Here is a 17,690-nt window from a genome sequence, read left to right on the forward strand (position 1 = left end):
TTCGCGCGCGTCCCGGAGTGCGCATGCGCAGCGGCGGGGGTTGTTCCGGCAGCCTTTCACTGAGGGGACCCGCCAGTTTCAAATTCAGTGGCGTTTTCCCTGATTCCCGGGGCCTGGCTTTCAGCGTAGCAATTCTGCCGGCGAAGAAGGTGAGCGCAGTGCTGTGTGGCAGCAGAGCTCCTTAGGACGAGGAGCAGCGGGACGAGGAAGGGCAGACTGGTGAAATCGCAAACTGGGCGTCTGTTCCGGCGCCGGACCCCTGTTTGCAAAGGTGGGTGGCCCGTCCGGAGCGGGAAAACATTCCGGAAGTGGAGGGCCGGGCCAGCGTGATTGACAAGCGGGAACCCGTGTGTGGGGACGGGTAGGCCTAGGAAGGTTGTGCCTGCGGTGGAACTGGGCGGTGCGCAGGAGTGGGCGTTAACGGCAGCCGCGTGTCTGGGTCTTAGGTTTGGCCTAGCTGTGTTGAGCTTTTCGTGGATTATGTTATGTAGATAAGACACTGCAACAGTGAGTGAGCGCTTGTAACCCACCTGTCTCTTACAGAAACTGAGCCCCAGCGATACTAACTTTAGCAAGGATACAGCTGGGATCCTAAACTTGGCAATCAGAGCCCAGAGCCGATAAAGTTAGCTGCGTGAGTCTGGCTTCCCCCGGGGCGGGAATCGAGGCGGAGCAGGGTACAGTACGGAGGCCAGGGATGAGTGCAGTTGACCAGATTGTTGACGGAAGTGTCATAACAGTGGTGATAAGCAGCTGGTTGGGTTCCACACAGGGTGCCAGCTCAGGATGCACGTTGGAGGGGACACAGGGCCAGAGCAAGGTGGGAATGCGGGTATTATGGGCCAGGCCATCCTCCAGCTGGTGGAGCACCGCAGCACTGCAGTGTGTGGCCCTGGCTTAACAGCAGTGCGGAAAAGCTTTTCTCTTGGGGCTGTGGTGCTTTCCAGGTGTGTGAAGTTAAAACGTTTTAGGGCCATACGGTAGATAGTACCTGCCACATAGTTGTCTTGGTCAGCCCCGGCTGCCATGACGAAATACCATAAACTGGGTGGCTTAGACACAGAAATGTGTTTTCTCACAGTCCCAGAGGCTTGGGATGTCCAAGATCAACGTGGGGAGGACACAACTGAGCCCACAACAATAGTCTGTACTCAGTAATGAGTGATAATTGGGGACTGAAGAAAATGAACACGTTAAGAACTAATATGTTCCTGAAGTGCTTTCACAACTCTAACCTCGTTTATGAGCATGAGCTTTGCTGTCCTGGTGTGTGCCTTGGCACTTGGAGGTGATGGTTGTCCTCCACACAGCCAACCTGAAGAGGGCTGAACAAGTCACTGCAAATGTTTTTAATAGGGCTTAGTGAATCCGTTATACTCAGATTTATCTAAACCTCTATGATTTAGCCTGTGCTGCTTCTGGAATAATGAGATCCATAATTACCACTGATGGGGAAGTGAAATAATACTTAACGTTTCTTCTGTATTGTTTAGTGTTGTCATTCTAGAGTTTGGTCACCAAGTCTGTCTTTTTTATCCCACTTACCCTGGTGGGAGGAAAAGTGAGGAGATAGAAAGTTTCAGGTGGCTTGGGGGTCTGGCAGATGTGGTTCAAATCCTGAGTTCAAGCACTTGCTGAGTGACCTTGGGCAAGTCATATAAGTTTACTGAGTCTCAGTTTCTTTCTCTATAAAATAGAGCTTATAAAAATACCACACAGGGTTTTTGTGGGGTTATCTGAAAACGGTTTGAAACCATTAAAGAACTGGCCATTTAACTAGATAGGTATTCGAGTCATGGGACCTCCGTTACCCAGCCTCGGAAGAGAAACCTTTACTTACAGCCCCGATGTCTGGCTGGCTACTCATTCGTTCATCAGATTTTTGTTGAATGCCTATGAGGTGTTGAAGCACCTAGTTCTGAGTCCTGGAGCCAGAGAAGAGCAAGACAGACAAGGTTCCTCTATTTATGGAACGTATATTCCAGTGAGGAAGAATAAATAGCTTCAGATGGTGCTAAGAGCTATGAATAAATTAAATACAGAGTAATGTGATTTTTAAAAAGTGACTTAGAGCAAGCTAGGGGGTGAGGAGTGGGGGTGGTGTTTGACCACTGTCCAGCGGCCAGACAGCCGGAGAGGCTTCTCTGAGGAGGTGAGCCAAAGCCTGGATATTGAGGAGGACTCCTTCTCCAGGCCAAGGGGAGCAGCAAGTGCAAGGCCCGAGCTGAGTAGATGAGGCTGGGAGCCTGACCAGTCTCAGGCTGACCAGTGCTCTGTCTTGAGAGGAGCTGCTGGTCAGCTTTTTGTCTTGGGATTCAGAATGAGGAGACATGAAGACTTTTTACTTGGCAGTGGGAGCTGAAGCTGAAAGGTCCAGGGGCTGATGAGGCCACGTGTAAGTGAAAGTTTGGGATAAGCAGAAACCGAGTGCGCTGAGGGAGTGAGATTGTGGCTGTATCCGGCACCTGGCTGAGCAGGAGAGTGAACCCCGTGGGTGTGTGTTTGCTGGTGACATTCCTGGAGCTGTCTTGAAGTCCGAGTTGCCTTGCAGCTCTAGTCTGCTTCTGTTTTTGGCCTTTCCCAGATAGTTTCAATTCTTACTCTCAGTTTGTGAACCTCCCTTCAGTGAACCTCCCTTCACTTATGCTGGATATCTCTTGCTACCGGATGAGCTTCACTAAAGCACAGTCATTTGGACCTGGATTTGAATCCCTGGTTTTCCACTTTTTAGCTGTGACTTATTTAATTTCTGTAAGCATCAGTATCCAGTAGCTGTATCCTTATAGTGTTGTACAGATTAAATGAGATAATAAAAGCAAAAGACCACTGTAGAGTGTTTAACACATAGGAGTTACTCAAAAATTTGTTAGGTACCTTTCTTCCCCTTTCCTTCATGTGTTACAGCTTTTTCAGTACATACCCCTCTCTCAGGATTGAATTGTAAATCATGTTTTTTAATTACCCTTCTTGTAATAATTCCTCTACCTCTGTAGTCATGTTTTTCTTTTTTCATTTTTTCTTGTCCCCAGAATGGCTAACAAAACAGCCAAATACATCTCTGTAAAGACAGAGGGTAAAATAATGCTAGTTCTGTGAGTTCTCTCTTCTTGTGCAAATCCATAAACTGCCACCAATCTGTAGTCATTTTAATTGCCCCTATACCGAAGAGCATCGTGGCAACTACCTTTCCCCTCGTAAATAGAGTGACACTATCACTAGTCTTATTGAGGCCAAAGTTATAAAGATGGGCTCTCGATCTACTAATATTAGTAAAATGGGTTTGGGACTTACTAACATTTGTGCTTAGAAGAGACAGACCTGGCAAAGAGTTTGGAGAAGTGAGTTCCAAAGAGAGAGGTGTGGGAACCAGGATGGAAGAGTCAGGCCTCCAGATAGCGTTTACCTCTCCTTTCTTCCTTGAATCACTGTCTCAGAGATAATTAGGTTCAGAAGAGGAGAAAAAAAAAGATGACGTCAACGTGGAGCAGAGTTTTTCTTAGACCTTAGCCTAGCAAGGAAAGAAAAATGCCTGGTCTCAGTACTGGGAAGCTGTTTCAGCCAGAGCTCCGTGGCTGAGAGAAATGTAAAGGAATCTAATTTAAAAGTCTACTGCCTACTGAATGTTTACTAAGTGCCAGCCCTGTGCTAAATAAACACTTTCCTGACATCTGGAAGAATAGGATATGGCAGATAGTAGGCTAGTAATATTATACCATTATTAAATTATGTATTGAGTGAATGAGTAATGTTATGTAGAGTGAATATTTTATTTATTTATGTATTTTAGAGATGGAGTCTTGCTCTGTTGCCCAGACTGGAGTGCTGTGGTGCGATTATAACTCACCAGCCTTAACTTCTGGGCTCAAGCGATCCTCTTGCCCCAGCCCCCCAAGTAGCTTGGACTACTGGCAGCACCATCATGCCCAGCTAATTTTTTTATTTTTTGTGGAGAGGGGGTTTTGCTATGTTGCCCAGGCTTTGCTCAAACTCCTGACCTCAAGCAATTCTCTTGCCTTGGCCTGCTAAAGTGCTGACATTACAGGCATGAACCAGTGAGCCAAGCCACAATAATACTTTATAATGACTGAATGAGTGAATTACATAACCAGTGAATGAAAGCATTATGGCTGCTTTGTATCTGGAGTTACCAGGAGAGGTATTATCTTAGATCAACTTCTCCAGAATCAGATTCTGAGAGAGGGAAAAACGGACAACTGAATTGTTAAGGAAGTGCTGCCGGGGGAAACCAATAAGAGAGTGGAGAGAAGCAGGACAGGGGAGGGGAGGAGGCCAAGCATGGGTGCAATCAACTGATTTTGGGCAAAGTCTTCAGACTGACTGGCAGGAAGCTCCAGAGCATAAATTACACTTCACAGTTTGTTCCACTTTAGGAACCAAAGCTGGGCTTTTGTACTCCAGCATCAGGCAGTTATTGGCTCTGGGCATCACCCAACATAGGAGTAAAACCCTAGGAACTTGCCAGGAGGCTCCAAAACAGGCCTCTCAAAAAGTTCACAGGTGAAAGCTGTTAGAAGTAAAACACAATGGAGCTGGGGGTGGTTGGAAAGAACCAGAAAAAGGGATCTAAGGGGGAAGCATTGGCCATGCCTGATACAGATGTCACGGGGTAGGTGAAATCGAGACATTCCTTAGGGGACAGAGATGACCAAATGTATAAATTAGGCCTAGAAGATACTGTAGGCAGAGAAAAAATGTTAGTGAAGGCATGTGGGTAGAGAATCAAGAGGATTTAGGGAATAGTCGTAACCCAGCTTTGCTGAAACTTATAACAAATATAGAAAGTCACGTTGAAGGGCTGGGCGCAGTGGCTCACGCCTGTAATCCCAGCACTTTGGGAGGCCAAGGCGGATGGATCACGAGGTCAGGAGATCGAGACCATCCTGGCTAACACGGTGAAACCCCATCTCTACTAAACACACAAAAAATTGGCCAGGCATGGTGGCGGGCGCCTGTAGTCCCAGCTATTCGGGAGGCTGAGGCAGGAGAGTGGCGTGAACCCGGGAGGTGGAGCTTGCAGTGAGCCGAGATTGCGCCATTGCACTCCATCCAGCCTGGGTGACAGAGCGAGACTCCATCTCAAAAAAGAAAAAAAAAAGGCATGTTGATAAACGACTTGGAAAGGAGGCTCGGTGCCATATTATGAAGGCACTTGAATTACAGTTCGTCATAGAGGAGCAGTTTGTGTGTAGAGCAGAGAAATAAGTTGACTGGGGATGTGTTCCAGGACCCCTTCCAATTTTTCCAGATATTGTTCTTTATTTACACAGGGATGGTAAAGGGGGAAGTGTTGCTACCCATTAGGGAAAGTGACGCTGCCTCACTTTCCCTAATGGGAAATTCAGAGAAGTTATTTCATAGATACTGATGTGCAGTTAGGGAACTAAATACATGGTGGGAACATGGTGATGGTAGTCTAAGACAGTATTTCAGCAGAAGACTACAATCTAGCTAGCGACAATCTGAGAACCAAGGCGATCAACAGTGAAAACTGTCAAAAGACAACGAATCATGACCTGGACTTCAGTCTTTACAACAGGATACCTGACAAATTTCATTTCATGTAGTTTAGAAACCTGTTAGAACTAAGCATTCTTTTGTGGTCTCAGATCAATCTATCAACTGAGCGCAGTTACGAAGAAGCTTCTTAAGCTTACAGAAGCTGTGCAGATGGTTTCTCTGTTAGTGCCTTTTCCTCCCTCCAAACTGTACTTCATCCTTAAGACATCATCACTTTTAATCCACCTCCTTTCCCCATCTTCTATAGTTATGCTACATTCACTAGACTGTTGCTTAATTTTAGTTTCCAGAGCAGGAATCTAATTTTTAGTGCTCCAAAGACCTTGTAGTAATCTAAATCCGAAATCACTTCCGTAAGATAGCATGTGGTTCCTGTTCTCCTTGGTTCATGGTTGAAGCTTCTATTTCTAAGAATGCAACTCCTCTATTTAACCAAGGCAGTGAGAATTTCTACTGCAATCCTTTGACAATCATCCTTGATTGGAAGCACCATGGAGAAGTAAAGGGCTTCTTGAAAATCAAAGCAGCTGCAGCATTATCATAACTCCCTTATTAGTTCTCACCCCCCAATGTTGACTTATTATTGTCAATTAGGCCAAATATGATTATCCAACTCCCTCCTTTAGTAATAACTACCTTTGCATAAGAACAGGATTAATGGGCTGTTCCCTCAAATATGGGTCATAGATAAGAAGATCATTTGTACCAAATGTTTATGGCAAGGAGTTTCCATGGCACAACAAACTGCATGTGCTTATGTATAGAGATGGAAATTGATGTAGCATTTCCGAAAATGATGGCAGCTAAGAGATTATGTGGTTTTATCTTTCCAAGCCAGTGTTTCTAATTGCTGGACATTATCCGGTTCAGTATTCCATACAAAGGCTTGGCTAATAATGCAAAGTTTGGGATCCACAGTCTACAAAACCCCACAGCTCCTAAGAATTCTCTCACCTGCCTTTTGCCCTTAGGCTCCGGTAGATTGCAAACGACCTGCTTTCTTTCTTTTCCCGGGCTGCCTTCGGACCCCTGTCGGATAGTAAATCCCAAGTCAGGTACCTCCCACCGGCAGATTTGAGCTTTCTTCTTGGACACCTAATACCTACAGTCCTCCAGGTGGGTCCTAAGGATCTTAGGATCCGCGATGGGGGTCCTAGCCAGGGTGGGAAGAGGGGCTGGCTCTCAGTTCCTACCTCGCGGGGGGTAACTCCCCCCCCTGCGATTGGGGACCCAAGAGCCAGGGGGGGGAAAAGGGGCTGGCTCTCAGTCCCCGACTCGCGGGGGTAACTCTCCCACTGCGATGGAGGTCCTAATAGCCGGGGGGAGGGGAGAGGGGCTGGCTCTCAGTCCCCGTCTCGTGGGAGGTGCCTCCCCACCCTGCGATGGGGGTCCCAAGAGCCAGAGGGGGAACAGGGGCTGGCTCTCACTCCCCGCCTCGCATGCGGTGCCTCCCCCCCCTGCGATGGGGATCCTAAGAGCCAAGGGGGGAAGAGGAGATGGCTCTCTGGCCCCGCCTCGCGGGAGGTGCCTCCCCCCTGCGATGGGGGTCCCAAGAGCCAAGTGGGGGAAGCGGGTCTAGTTCTCGGTCCCCACCCCGCGGGGGGTGCCTTCCCCCCCTGCGATGGGGGTCCTAAGAACCAGGGGGGGAAGAGGGGTTTGCTCTCAGTCCCCGCCTCGCGAGGGGTGCCTTCCCCCCCCTGCGAAGGGGGTCTTAAGAGTCAGGGGGGAGCAGGGGCCGGCTGTCAGTCCCCGCCTCACGGGGGGTGCTACCCCCCTGCGAAGGGTGTCCTAAGAACCAGGGGGGCAAGAATGGCTGGCTCTCAGTCCCCGCCTCGCGGGGGGTGCCTCCCCCCACTGCGATGGGAGTCCTAAGAGCCGGGGGTGGGAGGGGATGGCTGTCAGTCTCCGCCTCGTGGGGGGTTCCTCCCCCCCCCTGCGATGGGGATCCTAAGAGCCAGGGGTGAAGAGGGGCTGTCTCTCAGTGCCCGGCTCGCGGGTGGTGCCTCCCCCCCTGCGATGCGGGTCCCAAAAGCCAGTGGGGGAAGAGGGGCTGGCTCTCAGTCCCCGCCTCGCGGGGGTGCCTCACCCCCCTGCGATGGGGGTCCTAAGAGCCAGTTGGGGGAAGAGGGTCTGGATCTCAGTCGCCGCCTCGCGGTGGGTGCCGCCCCCTCCTGCGATGGGGGTCCTAAGAGCCGGGGGGGAAGAGGGGCTGGTTCTCAGTCCCCTCCTCGCGGGGGTTGCCTCCCCCCCTGCGATGGGGGTCCTAAGAGTCGGGGGTGGGAGGGGCTGGCTCTCAGTCCCCACCTCGTAAGGAGTGCCTCCCCCGCTGCGATGGCAGTCCTGAGAGACAAGGGGGGAAGAGGGGCTGGCTCTCAGTCCCCGCCTCGCGGGGGGTGCCACCCCCCCTCCGAAGGGTGTCCTAAGAAACAGGGGGGCAAGAATGGCTGGCTCTCAGTTCCCGCCTCGCGTGGGGTGCCTCCCCCCACTGCGATGGGAGTCCTAAGAGCCGGGGGTGGGAGGGGATGGCTGTCAGTCTCCGCCTCGCAGGGGGTTCCTCCCCCGCCCTGCGATGGGGATCCTAAGAGCCAGGGGTGAAGAGGGGCTGTCTCTCAGTCCCTGGCTCGCTGGTGGTGCCTCCCCCACTGCGATGCGGGTCCCAAAAGCCAGTGGGGGAAGAGGGGCTGGCTCTCAGTTCCCGCCTCGCTGGGAGTGCCTCCCACCCCTGCGATGGGGGTCCCAAGAGCCGTGGGGGGAGAGGCGCTGGTTCTCAGTCCCCGCCTCGTGGGGAGTGCTTCCCCCCCCCGCAATGCGGGACCTAAGAGCCAGGGGGGGAAGAGGGGCTGGCTCTCAGTCCCCACCTCCCAGGGGGTGCCTCCCCCCCCTGCGATGGGGGTCCGAAGAGCCTTGGGGGGAAGAGGGGCAGGATCTCAGTCGTCGCTTCGCGTGGGGTGCCTCCCCGCACAGCGATGTGGGTCCCAAGAGCCAGGGGGGAAGTGGGGCTGGCTCTCCGTTCCCGCCTTGCGATGTGTGCCTGCCCCGCTGCGATGGGGGTCCTAAGAGCAAGGGGGGGAAGAGGGGCTGACTCTGGTAGATTGCCAATGACCTGCTTTCTTTCTGATCCCGAGCTGCGTTCGGATACATGTCGGATAGTAAATCCCAAGTAAGGTACCTGCAGACGGAAGATCTGAGCTTTCTTTTTGGGCACCTAATACCCACAGTCCTCCAGGTGGGTCCTAAGGATCTTGGGATCCGCGATGTGAGTCCTAAGCCAGGGGGGGAAGAGGGGCTCGCTCTTAGTCCCCGCCTCGCGGGGGGTGCCTCCCCCCCCTGCGATGGGGGTGCCAAGAGCCAAGTGGGGGAAGCGGGTCTAGCTCTCGGTCCCCACCTCGCGGGGGGTGCCTTCCCCCCCTGCGATGGGGGTTCTAAGAGTCAGGGGGGAACAGGGGCTGACTCTCAGTCCCCGACTCTCGGGGGGTGCCTTCCCCCCTTGCGATGGGGATCCTAAGAGCCAGGGGGGGAAGAGGGGCTGGCTCTGAGTCCCCGTCTCTCGGGTGGTGCCTCCCCCCCTGCGATGGGGGTCCTAAGAGCCAGGGGGAGAAGAGGGGCTGGCTCTCAGTCCCCGCCTCGCGGGGGCTGCCACCCCCCCTGCGATGGGGGTCCTAAGAGCCGGGGGTGGGAGGGGCTGGCTCTCAGTCCCCACCTCGTAAGGAGTGCCTCCCCCGCTGCGATGGCAGTCCTAAGAGACAAGGGGGGAAGAGGGGCTGGCTCTCAGTCCCCGCCTCGCGGGGGGTGCCACCCCCCCTCCGAAGGGTGTCCTAAGAACCAGGGGGGCAAGAATGGCTGGCTCTCAGCCCCCGCCTCGCGGGGGGTGCCTTCCCCCACTGCGATGGGAGTCCTAAGAGCCGGGGGTGGGAGGGGATGGCTGTCAGTCTCCGCCTCGCAGGGGGTTCCTCCCCCCCCTGCGATGGGGATCCTAAGAGCCAGGGGTGAAGAGGGGCTGTCTCTCAGTGCCTGGCTCGCGGGTGGTGCCTCCCCCCTGCGATGCGGGTCCCAAAAGCCAGTGGGGGAAGAGGGGCTGGCTCTCAGTTCCCGCCTCACGGGGTTGCCTCCCCCCACTGCGATGGGGGTCCGAAGAGCCAGGGGGGAAGTGGGGCTGGCTCTCAGTTCCCGCCACGCGGGGGGAGCCTCCCCCTGCAGCGTTAGGGATCCTACGAGCCCTTGGGCGAAGAGGGGCTGGCTCGGGTAGATTGCAAATGACCTGCTTTCTGTCTGATCCCGGGCTGTGTTCGGACCCCTGTCGGATAGTAAATCCCAGGTAAGGTACCTGCCGTCGGCAGATCTGAACTTTCTTCTTGGACACCTAATACCCACAGTCCTCCAGGTGGGTCCTATGGATCTTAGGATCCGCAATGGGGGTCCTAAGCCGGTGGGGGAAGGGGTGCTGGCTCTCAGTCCCCGCCTCGCCTCGCGTGGCGTGCCTCCCCTCCTTGCGATGCGAGTCCTAAGAGCCGGGGGTGGGAGGGTCTGGCTCTCAGTCTCCGCCTCGCGGTGGGTGCCTCCCCGCCCTGCGATGGGGATCCTAAGAGCCAGGGGTGGAAGAGGGGCTCTCCTCTTAAGAATCAAAACACTGTCACCTTTAGCAGTGAAGGATCCAGTGAGATTTTCCAGGTTAACGGTCATAACCGCCTACTGGTCCAACGTTCAGAAGTAACACAGGCACCTGGACAATACACAGTAGAAGTGGAAGGACAGGGTTGTACATTTATCCAGCTAACAGAAATCTGCCTAAGGGGGTGATGAGTGTTTGCCAGTAAAAGAGTCGGACTGTCTCTTCATTTCTACGTGAAGTGTTATTTGACCGTTTTGTGTATTTACATGATCAATAGCCAAAATTGCAAGTTACTTTATGAAAAGGTACTCAGCTGTCTAAGAAGTTTCTTGAGGAATATTGCTATTAGAAAGTATTCTGTCTTCATTAAATTACATTATTCTGAAAACTAAAGAATTTAACCTGATTACCTGATGATAAAGATGTAAACTGCATGAGTAATAGAAATAAACAATAGGTTCTTTCTTTTTAAAAATGTTTTATTTTTAATTTTTTTGGGTACATAGTAGGTGTAAATTTTTACCGGATGCATGATACAGGCATGCAATGTGTAAGAATCACATCAGGGCAAGTGGGGTATGCATCACCTCAAGCATTTATCCATTGTGTTACAAATGATCGAAGTATACTCTTAGTTATTTTAAAATGTAAAATTACATTACTACTGACTATAGTCAGACTGTATAATTCTTAATACAGGATGGGTTTTCTTCTAATTTGCTATCCTTTCTAGGCCACCCTTAAGTACAATGTTCTACCTAAGAAGGCATCTGGATTTTCTCTTTCCTTGGAAATAGTAAAGAACTACTCTTCGACTGTTTTTGACCTCACAGTGACCCTCAAGTAAGTGTCATATTTTGATAGTAACTCCCATGTGAACAAGATGGTAAAATATTTTAAATGTTCAAACAGTAGTGAAATAACAAAATATAAATCATGGTAATATGATGAGTTCTCATGTTGGTGGTGACAATTCTACAGCACAGTCACTTTTTAGCCCTCTGTCCGGACACCACAATTTAGTACATCTTCAGCTAAATCAGAGCTAAAATGAGGCAAGAAAACATGCAGTGTATGTGAGCAGGATTTGAAAGCTTTCACTGCACTGATGTTTCAATGATACTTTTTATTCTGTTGAATGGAAGTACTCCTAGTTTTGAAAAACAGAGATTCTATATTTCTTTCTCAAGACAAGCATGCATGGTCATATAGTAGCAAGCCCACCAATGTTTATTTTGTAACTGTAAAGAGTAACATTTTAGATTTTTACTTTTCAGAATAGAAAAAGGAAATGATCCTCTTGAATTCAAGCATGATTGATAGATGCTAAAGGCTCTTAGCCTTAGTTAATATGTGGAAAACATTGAGTAAAATTAGTTTGGGAGATATTTTTTAGAATTTCTAAATAAAGATCGCTTGAGCTCCAGGGCTAAGAACTCAATGAATTGGGGAACTCTTTTTCTTTTTTGGTTTTTTTTTTTTTTTTTTTTTTTTTGAGACAGAGTCTTACTTTGTCACCCAGGTTGCAGTACAGTGGCTACAGTGGCACAGTGGCACAATCTCAGCTCACTGCAATTTCCAGCTCCTGGGTTCAAGGGATTCTTATGGCTCAGCCTCCTGAGTAGCTGGGATTAGAGGTGTGCACCACCACATCTGGCTAATTTTTCTATTTTTAGTAGAGTCAGAGTTTTGCCATATTGGCCAGGCTGGTCTTGAACTCTGACCCTCAAGTGATCCACCCACCTTGGCCTGCAAAAGTGCTGGGATTACAGGTGTGAGCAACCATGCCCTGATGAACTATGGAACTCTTAACTTCACACCCCAATAGTCTTATCCAGAAGCGGGAAACTGAGCTAGAAGTTCTCCTGGGGACATATCTACTCTATAATTATGCTTATATACCACCTTTTAAGCAAAGATGTCCTCTAAGTGTTATGCAGCTCTAACACTAACCTAAGTATATGTAAAAGATTTAGAAGCTCTGTTTATCAGTTCAAACTTTGAGACTGCAGGTAAGCTTAAAAGCAGGGTTTGGGGAAGATTTCATGTCCAGATAATTCATTATTTGCTCCAATTTCTCTTGCTATGTATCATCTCTTTCATTATCATTCTGGTCGTGCCTATTCACAGATGCTTGAAAATGACTTTCTTCCGATATTTTCTCTTCAGCTTTTACCTGTCCTCCAGATTTCTAGCCAATTAGTATTTATCCACCTGGCACGCTCATTATGAGATAAGTCACCTTTTAAAATTGATATCTAAACGAGTGTTTTCTTAAAATTTTCAGATACACTGGAATTTGCAATAAATCCAGTATGGTGGTTATAGATGTAAAAATGCTATCAGGATTTACTCCAACCATGTCATCCATTGAAGAGGTAAATAATAGAAGCCTAATCTTTCAGCACAAAGACAGCTACATAGAGTATAAAGATAAAATAAATACTTGTTTAGCCGTAGTTTTGCAAAACAAAACTACAGAATTCTTCTTCAACATTCACCTTTGTATTTTTGCGCTAACACTGGAGAGCTGGTGTACTTAATTTGTACCAATTAGCAGTCAGTATTTCCCATGGTTCATCATATATTTTTCTTTAGTTGCTACCTGTGTTTATGAAAACATCATGGCACCAAGGAATGTTCCATAAAACAAAACGTGACGTAGAAAAGAGTGGACATTCAGTTCTGCAGTGGCGCTGTCATTTATTCTAATATCTATTCTCTATCCTTCCCTAACAATTTCTTCAAAGCTTGAAAACAAGGGCCAAGTGATGAAGACTGAAGTCAAGAATGACCATGTTCTTTTCTACTTGGAAAATGTAAGTTTAGCTATATTTTTTTTTCTTTAAAGTTTTTCTTTTTTCCTTGCCAGAGTTTACTGAGAATGATGATTTCCAATTTCATCCATGTCCCTACAAAGGACATGAACTCATCATTTTTTATGGCTGCATAGTATTCCATGGTGTATATGTGCCACATTTTCTATCATTGTTGGACATTTGGGTTGGTTCCAAGTCTTTGCTATTGTGAATAATTCCGCAATAAACATACGTGTGCATGTGTCTTTATAGCAGCATGATTTATAGTCCTTTGGGTATATACCCAGTAATGGGATGGCTGGGTAAACTATTGCAAGAACAAAAAACCATACACCACATATTCTCACTCATAGGTGAGAATTGAACAATGAGTTCACATGGACACAGGAAGGGGAATATCACACTCTGGGGACTGTTGTGGGGTGGGGGGAGGGATAGCATCAGGAGATATACCTAATGCTAGATGTCGAGTTAGTGGGTTCAGCGCACCAGCATGGCACATGTATACATATGTAACTAACCTGCGCGATATGCACATGTGCCCTAAAACTTAAAGTATAATAAAAAAAAGAAAAAGTTTTTCTTTTTTCCTTCCAAGGATAATTGGATGCTTCAATTTCTTATAGATATGTATGATAGGATTTGTAAAAGGAAATAATAAGGGACGTTAAGGATTACCAGTGTTTTATCCCACTGATCATCTTCTCCTTGCAAGTTGCAAGGCTATTTCATATATGCCCTGGCTATGTGACTAGATAGCTTTCCATTTTAGAAACATCATCTCCCTATCAAACACAGTCTGGTCACAGAGTAGATATGTAATTATTTTATAATTTGACTAAACTGTTACAAAGTTTGCCATAATTTTTTGAAATTACAGTTGTGTATTGAAGGTATGTGGTTGACGTTTTGATATATATAGTGAGCTGATTGTTATCATCTAGCGTGACTATATGTGAATTAGCTGACTAACACATCCCTCTTTTCACACAGTTACCTCTTCTTTTTTTGTGACAAAGCACTTAAGATCTACTCCCTTAGGGAATATTACATCTACAGTACGGCATTAACTGTAGGCCACTGCTGTACCCGAGATTTGTAGAATGTATTCATCCTGCACAGCTGAAGCTTTCTATCCTTTGACCAGCATCTCCCCATTTTCCCATCCCTGATAACTGCCATTCTACTTTCTGCATCTATGAACTCAACTTTAGATTTAACTTACAGGTGAGATCCTGCAGTGTTTTTTGTGTGTATCTGGTTTGTTTCATTCCACATAATGTCCTCCAAGTTCTTCAGTGTTGTTACAAATGGCAGAAATTCTTTCCTTTTTTAAGGCCGAATAATTTGTATGTGTATATGCCTCAGTTTCATTATCCATTCATCTGTTTCGAACACTTAGGTTGATTCCTTATGTTGGCTATTGTGATTAATGAAAGAATTAGCATGGGACTGCAGCTGTCTCTTCAAAATATTCATCTCATTTTCTTTGGATGCATACCCAGAAATGGGATTGCTGGATCCTAGGGTAGTTCTATTTTTATTTTACTGAGGAAACGCCAAACTGTGGCATGCGCTTTAGAGACATCCTTTCTATGTGTATTGTTACCACTCACATAAATGCCTACATTCCTCTAAGACTTCCAGCTAAATTCCTCTCACCTCAATGTAAGCAAAGGAACTTGAAATTTTATATGATTTAAGGTTAACAACTCATTATTTTTCCAATATGTAAGTTAATCATACCCTAGATCTATTTAATTCTGTAGATCATAAAGTTCTGCGGATAATTTTCTCAGTGATTATCTTTTCTCAGACCTGCTACAATGTAATTATAATTTGTGTCATGATAGGTTTTTGGTCGAGCAGACAGTTTCCCTTTTTCTGTTGAGCAGAGCAACCTTGTGTTCAACATTCAGCCAGCCCCAGTCATGGTCTACGATTATTACGAAAAAGGTAGGCAAGCAACAGCCATGCCCTAAGGTTATTGAATGTGGTATTTATATCTAACATTCCCTGAGCTACTAAACTTTCCAAAATCAACCTCCGTCTTCACAGAGTAAACAATAGATGGCATTACTTTGTATACTGGTTTCTTTATCCCATGATGTGTCTTCTGACTGAACCCATTTTCCAGTTACCAGAGTTTTTCAACACCAGAATCCTTGCAATATGACCTGACAGGGCTCCACTTGAACTTGAAATACAAGCCACACTAAGCTTCCAGGTCTTTTTGTTATTGTCATTGTTGTTCATGCTAAGACTGACTGTTCCAAGCTACTTCTGTGGACTTTGACTTAAAAAGAGGAGTGGGGAATATTCTGAAATGTTAACTTAAAAATTTGATAGATTAATTTCTAAAACATACACTAAGATGTTGTAGAGACCATACAACTGTTCCCTGGAAGGTTGGTTCTATTTAATTATTGTTGAATGCTGTGTGAAGTTTGTGGAGTGTTTGAATTCTGTCTCTATCATTTACTAATAGAATATATTTCATCAAGTGTCTTAAATATTATTAGCATATTTCTGGATGTATAAAATGGGAAAGTAATTGTCTCTATTTCAAAATTATTGGAAAGATTAGATCTAATGTGCTTATATCATCTATTTAATAAAAATACATGTTCCGTTTATTTTTTCAGAAGAATATGCCCTAGCTTTTTACAACATCGACAATAGTTCAGTTTCCGAGAGAGACAAAGCAATTACTGGAAGAGGTAAAGAAATTTTATTACATCATAAACCATTGAAAACACATCTAGTAAGAAAATGAAAACCTAACTAAGATAGGACAATAGTTGAAGAAAGAGAAGTGTCTGGTACTTCATTAGACTTGTGTAGCTGTGTACTGCATGAGTAATGTGATAATCATTAAGATTATATTAATTTCTTTAAAAATAGCTTTAAAGAATTCACAGCTATATATGTACCTTTTATAAATCTCTCATTTTTGTTTTGTAAGTTGACAGGTCAGTAAAAATTTAGGCATATATATTTGTACATATGTGTGTATATGTATGTACATGTCTATGTGCCTATATATGCATGTTTTTATATCTAAATATCTATTTATATGTACATACAAACGTGTTTATTGTTTAAATGATGTTTTAAATCCCAGGTGGAAAAGCATTTCTTGTAACAAACCGATTCTTCTGTATCAAACCTGGAAAAAAATCATGAACCATCTGACATCGTGAACAGTCTGCAGTGGGCTATGGTTTCTTGTCAAGTCTTATTTCCTTATCATCCCATTAAATGTTGTCATTTTGCATCTGAGTCTATGACTTTTTTTTCTTCCAGTACTCTATTCACAGTTTTAATCCTAGAAAACGCAGGGATTTTTTTTTGACAGCAACTTGAATAATTTGCTGTATGGCTGTCAACTCTAAATTTGAGTATTTAGACATTATGGAACACAGAGTTACTATTCTTCCACATACAAAGAAAGAGAGAGAGAGAGAGAAGTGGGGGAAGAGAGAGAAGGAGACTAAGTGAAAGTTGAAATGGACTCCATGTTAATTCAAGGAAACAAAAATAAATGCACAAAACACATAGACTCGAATGTATCTTCCGAGATCAAATCTGCCTCAGGCCTAATCCAACGTTGCCCATCCCGTTGGAGCAAAGGCATTGCTTGTGCAGAGGATCGGCCAGGACGTTGTATGCTTGCATCCTTACTCACCAGGTAAACACGCTCCTCATGCTCCAGATGTAGCCAGTCGGCACCCCCGAGGGATACTGGTCAGGTACTCAGGGATGGTTGAGAAATGGTTGTGGCCCACCTCAGACCACCCCACGCAGTGGGCTGAGTGAATTTCCAAAGCGCAGAGACAGCATTGCAAAGGCACAGTGTGCCGGGATGGGCCCTGGACATACACTGTGCAATCCATCTCAGATGAGGTAATGGGAGCAAGTTGGTGTGTCCCAGGCCACAGGCACTTCTCACACCCCACCTGAGTGGGAGCCATCACAGGCTAGCATCCTCTTGTCCTGCCCTGATCCTGGTTTTCTGCCTGGCTTTGCAGGTCAAAGGGCATCCTTCCACCTGGAAGGATCCTGGGGGAGACATCTCTCAGAAGACAGTCCCAGAATATGGCATGTGACCTTGTTTGGAAATAGGGTCTTTGCAGATGTTACCAAAGTAAGAGAAGCTCACAGTGGATTAGAGTGGGCCCCATCTGGTCTAATGATTGCTGTCCTTAACACACACATCCACACACACACACACACACACACACACACGCGAATATGCCCGTGAAAAAGTGAGGCAGAGGTTAGAGTGATGTGTCTACCAGGCATGGGAAGTGAACTGTTGCCAGAAACCAGCAGAAGCCAGGAGAGAGCCATGGAGTTGATCTGCCTCACAGCCTCTAGTTGGAACTCATCCCGTCAATACCTTGATTTTGCACTTCTAGCCTTCTCAACTGACAGAATAAACTCCTGTTGTTTAAAACCAGCCAGGTGTGGCATGTTTTCACAAGAGCCCTAGGAACCCAATACATGGACTTTCAAGGGCCGCATCCCACTGACTTCGAAGCAGTCCTGGATCCGTGTGTTGTCTCAGTTCTGGGAGCTCCCATGAGCCTGCAGAGAGACTGCAGGGTCTTCCTGGACAGTTCCTGAGGAGGAAAGAGAGACTCAGAGGATTGCCCCGATGTCGCTCCTCCCTCCTAAACTCTGCTGGGCTCTCCCACTCCCCCAGGAAGACTTCCCTGCTA

At 47.0% G+C, this 17,690-nt stretch overlaps 1 protein-coding gene across 7 annotated transcripts; it reads left to right on the forward strand.

Annotated features, from left to right (window-relative positions):
* Window positions 1–8: 8 nt before the first annotated feature.
* LOC109029264 (ovostatin homolog 2-like) lies at window positions 9–16,243 on the forward strand. Of its 7 annotated transcripts, XM_063693805.1 has the most exons (10): window positions 128–271; window positions 544–634; window positions 6,510–6,654; window positions 8,664–8,764; window positions 10,881–10,990; window positions 12,435–12,525; window positions 12,898–12,966; window positions 14,820–14,922; window positions 15,612–15,686; window positions 16,091–16,243. In XM_063693805.1, exons 4-10 carry the CDS (start codon window positions 8,678–8,680, stop codon window positions 16,150–16,152), a joined length of 597 nt encoding a protein of 198 aa, XP_063549875.1. In that variant the 5' UTR covers window positions 128–271; window positions 544–634; window positions 6,510–6,654; window positions 8,664–8,677; the 3' UTR covers window positions 16,153–16,243. The 7 variants fall into 7 exon arrangements, with proteins under 7 accessions (XP_055214620.1, XP_030856986.2, XP_063549875.1 ...); XM_031001126.3 differs by lacking the exon at window positions 544–634 and having other exon boundaries at window positions 43–271; XM_055358646.1 differs by lacking the exons at window positions 128–271; window positions 544–634 and adding an exon at window positions 384–507 and having other exon boundaries at window positions 6,579–6,654.
* Window positions 16,244–17,690: the final 1,447 nt, after the last annotated feature.

The sequence above is a fragment of the Gorilla gorilla genome, chromosome 10 (genome assembly GCF_029281585.2).
Source record: "Gorilla gorilla gorilla isolate KB3781 chromosome 10, NHGRI_mGorGor1-v2.1_pri, whole genome shotgun sequence".
Lineage (NCBI taxonomy): Eukaryota > Metazoa > Chordata > Mammalia > Primates > Hominidae > Gorilla > Gorilla gorilla.